Here is an 8,887-nt window from a genome sequence, read left to right as displayed (position 1 = left end):
ATAGCCAATCAGATGTCTCCTCAATTCTAAGCCAATCACATGAGCGCGCCCCCACGAGGGTAGATTTCTTGCGTTCATGTCACTTCATATACGCATTTTGCGTAGTCCGGAGCAGGGTTTCCGCGGACAGAATTTAATTTTACCGGACAAATTTGAAACTTACCGGTCATGTTTCAATAATAATAATAATAAGAATTGTGTAGCAGCGTTTCCGTTAGGTAATTACCGGACTATGACCGGATAATAACACGGGAGTAAGGATCATCTCTTTTCCTCTCTCCCTCCCTCTCTCCTGACAGCCCGTCAGTTTCTCATGCAGCTCGCTAAAACTTCACTCGCGTTTATGTCCATATCGATCAGATCCAGCTCTCCTGATCGGCCTTTATAGAGAGCACCGATCAAACTATTAAGAGTGAATATCGGCCGATAATGACCGGCGGGGCTCCCCCCGTTGACAGTTCACTGTCTAGCACTGGCTTCGTAGTGCACTGATCGATTAGGCTAAGCTAACCTGTAGCTGCTCCCTCCACACTCACAACAACTTCATACAGACATAAATAAAGCAGCTGATCGCCATACAGGAAACACACATTTAAAACAGTTTTGCCTGCCGTTTTTGTGTACACAAGCATTCATTAATGGTTCGGAAAGTGGCACTGTACCTTAATAATATAAAGGCTTGTATTTGCGTGCATTTCCTGATCGGAAAGTGGTAATGTACTGAGAGTGGAGGTGTCCTGAGATTAGCGCCTGCAGGCAGGCTCCATGGACCTGTCAGCTCCGGACAGCGCAAAATGCGTACATGAAGCGCTACGTCATGAACGCAAGAAATCTACCCTTGTGGGGGCGCGCTCATGTGATTGGCTTAGAATTGAGGAGAAATCTGATTGGCTATAGATAGAAAAAATTACAAGTACGAATCGGGTCACCGTCAGGGGAGTCTCAAAAAACCCACACACGAATGCAGAGCGATCCATGCACAGAAAGCGGTTTGTGTTTGCAGGTGCAGAGGTTTTAAACGGAAAACAAATATGTGAGGATCAAAAATACATATGTAAAACTTTTTTCTGTATTTGGATTTTATTTACATGTATATGAAACGGAACACATTTGTGTGTGCATTGAAAAACACAAGTGTGGATCCGGAAATACAAGTGTGAATCCTTTTGTGGATCATGAAATACAAGTGTGAATCCTTCTGTGTGCATGTGTGTATTATGAGACTGTTCTGAGCCCATAGTCATGGCGATAGCCCACGTAGCCACCGAATACGTTTTTTCCGACTTTCTGCTAAAGGACCCCACGGAGGCCAAGTTCAAAGGGGTGCGTCTGGAGCTGGCGGTGGACAAAATAGTCACGTTTCTCGCGGTGGGGCTGCCTTTGTTTCTCATCTCCCTCGCTTTTGCTCAGGAGGTGTCAGTGGGTGAGTTGTTGAATGTGTGTGAGCATCCTGTCAGGAGCAAACTCAGGTTATTTACCCCTTAAATGTTCACCATGTAGAAAATTCGAAGTCTATCCAGCTGGTGGGGATCCTGGTGGAGCTTCTTTGTCTTTATCCACCTGCCACACTAACACTGCTGTAGAACATGTGTTTCTTTTAACCACAGTTACAGGCACATGTAAGGTGGATGCATTTAGAGTGGTATATTCAGTAAAAGCCCAGAAAAAGAAAGGCGTGAATGAATACCGGAGAAGGTGTGGTTAAAGTCCCCACTCTTGTGCTCATCTCACGCACAGACAGTGTTGCAGGCTGCTGCAGCTACTGCACAAAAACAATGATAGAAACTTTAGGCATATTAACTGGTGCATTATTGATTTGTATTACTGAAAAGAACAGTAGAATATCTCCCCAAAACAAATTGGCGGTTAGTGTAAAACAAAATATCTACAGCTCCATCAGCAGTTTAACAAACCCATGTAATCTTGTTAGGTTATAATGCCTGCAGCCTGTTGTTGTTATCATTATCTGCAAGTATAGCCTACTGCTAGCATCCAATACACTGCATGTCTCCAGACAATGTATTATGGAGCTTTGACTGAAAGACACAATTATTATCAGAGGTGTAAAGTAACTAAGTACGTTTACTCAAGTACTGCACTTAAGTACTATTTTGAGGTACTTGAGCATTTCCATTTTTTGCTACTTTGTACTTCCACTCCACTTCAATTCAGAGGTTAATCGTGTACTTTTACTCCACTATGTTTATGTATTACCTTTAGTTACTTTGCATATTTGAATTTATAATGTGAAATATAATCAACACTTAAATCAGACTTTAGTTACACCTGGAGTACATTTACAAGATTTGCAGTATACAAAGTCATTAAAACTAGCTGCATCTTTACCAGCTTTGATAACACTTTAATGATCAATAATTACAATCAAAACATATGTAATATTCTGAAATGGACCAATCTGCATAATAAGTACTTTAACTTTTGGTATAAGTATATTTTCAGGCTAATACTTTTGTACTTTTACTTGAGTAACATTTTGACTGCAGGACTTTTACTTGTAACAGAGTATTCCTACACTCTAATACTTCTACTTTTACTCAAGTAAAAGATATGAGCACTTGTCCCACCTCTGATGATTATGGACATATATTGTTATCATATCATACTAAGTGAATGTGCATTATGGCAGAAAGCCCAAATAGATTTTACTTAATGAATCTATAGCAATCACAAAGGAGGAGATGTATTGACTTTACAACATATTAGATCAATTAGATGAAGGCCCTTTTTGCAGCAGACATTTGGACCTGTCATCATAGTAGAGGTATTACTTACTGTATAATAAGAACAATGGCTCTGTTATATTCAAGTATCCCAGTATTACATGTCAGTGTGACAGTGACAGGATTCAGGTTTCTGATATATAAAAGGCTTTTTTTCTGAATTCAGTCACAAAGAAAGGATAACATTTTCTTTATTTTCTTCTTATAGTTGTTACTTATATATTATCCCCCGCTAATTATCTTCATCCTTCTTCCTTCTTTGATATATTTGGGATGGATAATATTTTTAAAACAGTTTTCAGAAATAGCAACACTATGTGAAGAAATGCTATATCACTAGAAAATGTCTTCCGTTCCAGTACTATTATATCAGTATCAAAACATACTTAAATGTATGTTTCACATCATCACTAAACGTTTAGATAAACGTAACACCTATGCAAGAGCCCTCTTCCTAGACTTCTCATCAGCATTCAACACAATACAAGCAGACATCTTGGTGTCAAAAATTGCCAAAATGGAAGTAAATCCATACCTGATTTACTGGTATGCTGCTTTCCTCACTAGTAGAGAGCAACTTGTGAAGGTTAACAAAACCCTGTCATCTGCCATCACAACCAATGTAGGTGCCCCCCAGGGCTGCGTGAGTTCAGCTGTGCTCTTTACTCTCTACACTGATGATTGTCGTACCAACACACCAAATCAAGTCATCATTAAGTACTCCGATGATACTGCAATAATATCTCTGCTCAGTAACACAGACGACCCTGAGCTGCACCAACAGGCTGTAAATCAGGTGGTCGAGTGGACTGATAGCAATGCTCTTGAGATCAACACCAAGAAAACTGAGGAAATCATTTTTGGCTCACCATCTGACTCCCATAAAGTCCCCATTGTCATCCATACAGATGAAATCAAGCAGGGAGTTTCATACAAATACTTGGGTGTAATGATTGACCATCTGCTGTCATGGAAGGATCACATTGAATATCTGTGCAAAAGGACAAAACAAAGAATTTATTTTCTCCGCCGTCTTAGGTCTTTTGGGGCGTGCAGAGAAATTCTTCTGTTGTTCTTTACATCTGTGATCATGTCCATTCTACAGTACTGCAATACTACCTGGTACAAATGTTTGTCAGCAGCTTTATAATCAAAACTGCTCCACCTGTTAAAAATCTGCTCTAAGATTGTTGGTCAACCCTGTCAGAGACTCTATGAGTCAGCCTATCATAACAACCTAGTGAGGCTGTCCAACATCATCTCTGACTCAAACCATGTTCTGAACAGTGAATATGAACTGCTACCATCTAATCGGAGATACAGGGTCCCACGATTCAATAAAGTCAGACTGAAGCACTCCTTTGTGCATCAGTCAATCCTCACAGTAAATACAGAGCTGAATCCCAGATCAAATGCACGCTGAAGGCTCTTTGAGCATGTTTTCTCTCACTGATTGTGCTGTTATGTTAAATGTTTGTTGTTTGTGTTTCATGTATTTGTGTCTGGATATTTGTCTGTTGATGTTGGACATGGAGCTGCTGTGACGCAAGTCAAATTTCAGACTTGATCTGACAAATAAAGTAATATCGTATCGTATCGTATTAAAATACAAAATGTAAAAGTACTACATTTACAGAATGGCCCATTTCAGAATCATATAAATGGATAATTATTATTATTAATGTATTAATGTTTATATATATATATATATATAATGTTACAGCATGTAAAGATGGAGCTCATTTTTATAATATATATTAGTTGATCATATTTTGTATTAAAAGCTGAATTTGAAAAGTTACTCCTGTTAAAATAATAAACATGGTGGAGTTAGAATCAAAACATTTGTTACGAAATGTACGTGCAGAAAAGTGTAAAGTTGCATAAAATGGAAATACTCAAGTAAAGTACCTCAAAATGTTGGTTAAATACAGTATTTGAGTAAATGTACTAAGGTAATTCACTAGTTATAAATAATCATTTTATGTTTGCATTCAAAACTTGTAAAAGTTAGGCATCAATTGACATAATGATGTTTCCTATAATTATGTGAAATCCCAGTGCTTTACTTTATGTAACAGGTACGACTATGACTCATACTATAATTGCTATACCTAGCATTTAGTTATATGTCTATGTGTCACAATCAGAGTGGATCATGAGGATTCTGTAGTGGGAATGTGCTGTATTTGTTTAAAATCATCATTCTTTCATTTTAATGGGACAGCCCCTGTGCTGCCAAAACGTTACTGTCTGGTGACTATCTGGGTGATGTAACTCCCCACTCCCCATATAGAGGATGGTATAGTTATTGACACAAAGTATGCTGACAACAACCCACCAACAAATTAGGCCATGAGCTCAGAGGAGGGAGGGCTGACAATTGTTGTTGTTATTGTTTTTTGTCTCTGTCTAATTATTCTGTTTATTTCCCCAGGTACCCAGATCAGCTGCTTTGCTCCCACTAACTTCTCTTGGAGGCAGGCTGCATATGTGGACTCGTTTTGTTGGGCAGCAGTACAGCAACAAGGGGACGACTCACAGCTATGGCTGCACAAGGTACATACGTTTTCCCCCAGCATGCACCATCACTGACAATCATCAATGCTAAAAGTGTAATTGTGTAGGTAGTGGGATGTTTTAAATTCGTAATACTGTTAAGTCTCTACCAGTATTATTTAATCAAGGGATGGGCAAGAATATGTCCAAATATATCTTAAATTAAAGGGGCCCTATTATGCAAAAGTTCTAGTTTCGTAATTGTATTTTTTTGCTCTACCGTGACATGTTTCCATGCTTTAATGTTCATAAAGCTCTTTATTTTTCTCATACTGCCTGTTTTCAACCTGTCTGAAACCAGAGCCCAGTCTGCTCTGCTGTTATTGGTCAACTGCTCAGAGATGTCCTTTCCCTTAGCCTATCACGTACAATGTGTTGGAGCCCTAACAAATTGGCGTGAGTTCTGGGATTTTAGCCTTTACAGACCATCTACCAAAACTTATATAACACATTACAAGAAAGGGGAAACCCCCCAAAAGCCTAATAGGGCCCCTTTAAGTTCAAGTACATAAGTCATCCAAAACAGTTTGAAGTGACTTTTTCAGTTTAAAAAAAACAGTAGAACAGTAGTTCATTGACCAATCGTTTACTAAATACTTTCAAATGTTGACTTTAATTACACAGGTTCTATACATTTGTATTAGGTTGGTAAGAAGCACACATATTAAGTTCATATAATTTAATGAACTTGTATAACACATTGTAACTTAAAAAATACAGGTAAACTGAAAACATAACATAAGTGCACAATAAGTTTCATTCACTTTATATTTTTAATTTTATTAGCCCTTTGACCAATAAAACAGGTTTGAATCTGATTTCTAATACAATTGAAAAAAGATCAATGCATGTTTTCTAATCTTAAAAGTTATCAAACAATGTCCAGAAATCATTATTTTTTTTTTATATTTCTCTCTCCTGTTGTCTCCCTTTGATCCCCCACAGTTCTTCCCATACACCCTGCTCTCCCTGGCCATCCTCCTGTACATCCCGGTCCTGTTTTGGCGCTTCACAGCCGCCCCGCACCTCTCCTCCGACCTGAACTTCATCATGGAGGAGTTGGACCGCTTTTATAACCGCTCCATCAGACTTGCCAAGAATATAGCGTCCTTTGATAGCAAAGGTTCGCCTGAGGACACACAGAGGTAAACACTGCGTTATTAGGCTCTATTATGTACTTAGTTACATTAGCTTTAATTTCCTGTGAGAATGAATTGGTTATGAAGTGGTTTGCAATAAGTTGTCTTATTCTACTTCCAGCAGATACAGTATGAAGCACAGTTTAGAGTTACTATGTTCACCAGTACAGATTGCCAAAAAATATCTAAAAGGCCTCGTAGAGCTGACGGCAAGCTCAGAGTTGTTTATATAAAAAATATTAATTAGTGCTACTTTAATGTACTTCATATACATAGAAAACCAGACGTATATGACACTTGAACTGTACCAGTTTTCACCAGGAAGCCCCATTTTTCTACAAAATGTTATCAAACTGAAAGCAATTTTCTATAATACCAATAAATATTGACACTGTGACACGTGTGATTTTGATTATTGTTAAATCACTAAGGCCAGTGAATGAGAGTCTTCAAACCATTTAATGAAACGCACATATGTTGTGTCCATTAAAAAAGTTAATATCGGAATGAGTTTATATGAAAACAACATTGAATAAGCTTCTAAGGATGTTTTGGTTATGGGTAATGAAAAAATAAAATACAATCCTGTTGTTGTAAGGAACCATATTTCTTGATGTTTTTCATATGAATACTATGACATTTGCCTTTCTTAACACATATCCTTTTCATGCTAAACTCCTTTTTTTCTGCTGCAGTGCTTTGGATCTGACCGAGGGTTGCTTCAAATACCCTTTAGTGGAGCAGTATCTGAAGACCAAGCGCTTATCTCGCTCTCTGGTGGTGAAGTACCTCTCATGTCGGGGCCTGACTCTGCTCACCCTCCTGCTGGCCTGCATCTTCCTCGGCTACTACATCCGCCTGGCCTCTGTGACCGATGAGTTCCCCTGCGACCTGCGTACAGGGGTGCTGAAGAACAACAGCATGGTGCCGGCTGCGGTGCAGTGTAAGCTCGTAGCAGTAGGGGTCTTCAGGCTGCTCAGCTACATCAACTTTGGAGTGTATGTACTTCTCACTCCGCTGGTGGTGTATGCTGCTATTGGACCGGCTCGCCAGAGCTCCAACTTCCTCCGACCGTATGAGCTGCTGCCGGGCTTCGGTGCTCTGGGCATGGTGACGCCCTTCTACAACGACCTCAGCATCTACCTGTTGTTCCTGGAGGAGAATCTGAGCGAACTCAAGTCATTTAAGTGTCTGCAGGTGGGTCGACACAGATCTACATATAACATTAAAGGGACAGTTCCCCCAAAAATAAAGAATACATGTTTTTCCTCTTACTGGTAGTGACATTTATTAATCTAGATTTTTTTAATGTGAGTGTTGGAGTTATCGATCTTAGAGATTCATGCCTTCTCTCCAATATAAGAACATTTGATGGCACTCCACTTGTGTTGTGCCACAAAAAAACATTAAAACTCAACAGCAATATCTCTTCCAGGAATCATGACCCTGTTACTCAAGATCATCTGCAGTCTTTGTTGTGAGCAGTTACACACAGGAACTGCTTTCTCTCTGCCGAACTACACCTGCCAACAAGTAAGCACTCCTGCTTCTTTCTGCGTGGCGATACGTTTGGAAGGTGTAGTTTGGTAGCAAGAAAACAGTTCCTTAATGAAACCACTCATAGCAAGGTCTGTGGTTTAACTGACTAACATGGCCATGATTTCTTGAGAGTTTTTCAAATGTATTTTGTTATGCTTTAAACACCACAAGCGTGTTGCGAGTGCCTTTAGGTTCCATTATATTCAAACACAACACTCAGCAACTCACACCAAAAACACCTAGATCCAAAAACAGTTCTTCAGGTATGTGAAAAAAATATATTTGTTATTATTTTACTGGCCCTTTAAAATATGTAACCTGTGTTTGCTTATTCTTTAATAATAAGTATTGTGTTTTATTTACAGGTGCTTGAGTTGTTGCAAGAGGCCGGAGAAGAGGGCTTCGACACCATGTGCCTGCTGCGCACTCTGGATCAGGTGAAGACTGACGTGTTGGACAGTAAGAAGGCGTGCCCACTCAAGAAAAAGAAAGAAACTAAACAGGCAGAAGAATGATTCCTCTGAGGTAAGTAACAATATTGAGTCTTCTAAAAGAGACTGTGTCACTTAAGTGAAAAGAGGATATTATGTGGTGGATTTAACATTGGATTGTTTTCTTTTCTCCAGATCTTTCTGTCTTATTCCTGAATGGTTGACCTGAACAGGATAACCCCTGCTCTGAAAAACTGAGAAAAATGTGTGCACTTAGAGTTACCTGAATTTCTGGTTCTGCATTTATCAAAACGGAGGACGCCTATGGTCCCTGACAAAGTCTGTATTAACTTGACTACAGATATTTTACCTCTCAGATGTCTTATTTTGAGTAGATGTAAATACTCCAAGGACAGGTTTCTTAGGTCGCTACTGTAGGAATCTATTTCTGACCACCAACTTGTTTTTTCCTGAAATG

The 8,887-nt window shown here is 39.1% G+C and overlaps 1 protein-coding gene across 1 annotated transcript; it reads left to right on the top strand.

Annotated features, from left to right (window-relative positions):
- Positions 1 to 1,242: 1,242 nt before the first annotated feature.
- On the top strand, positions 1,243 to 8,765 carry LOC117482818 (pannexin-1-like). The gene is made up of 6 exons (XM_034131027.1): positions 1,243 to 1,423; positions 5,179 to 5,300; positions 6,246 to 6,445; positions 7,135 to 7,636; positions 8,344 to 8,503; positions 8,605 to 8,765. The coding sequence occupies exons 1-5, from the start codon at positions 1,243 to 1,245 to the stop codon at positions 8,491 to 8,493; spliced, it is 1,155 nt and encodes a 384-aa protein (XP_033986918.1). The 3' UTR covers positions 8,494 to 8,503; positions 8,605 to 8,765.
- Positions 8,766 to 8,887: the final 122 nt, after the last annotated feature.

Source organism: Trematomus bernacchii, unplaced genomic scaffold (genome assembly GCF_902827165.1).
Source record: "Trematomus bernacchii unplaced genomic scaffold, fTreBer1.1, whole genome shotgun sequence".
NCBI classification, from domain to species: domain Eukaryota; kingdom Metazoa; phylum Chordata; class Actinopteri; order Perciformes; family Nototheniidae; genus Trematomus; species Trematomus bernacchii.
This window is presented reverse-complemented; position numbering and strand designations above follow the sequence as displayed.

Bases quoted from the DNA above. Each gene is read 5' to 3' on its own strand.
- LOC117482818 (XM_034131027.1), top strand. From the start codon at position 1,243: ATGGCGATAGCCCACGTAGCCACCGAATACGTTTTTTCCGACTTTCTG. The intron at 6,446-7,134 runs GTAAACACTGCG...TTTCTGCTGCAG, and splicing joins TCGCCTGAGGACACACAGAG to TGCTTTGGATCTGACCGAGG. The intron at 7,637-8,343 runs GTGGGTCGACAC...TTTTATTTACAG, and splicing joins AGTCATTTAAGTGTCTGCAG to GTGCTTGAGTTGTTGCAAGA.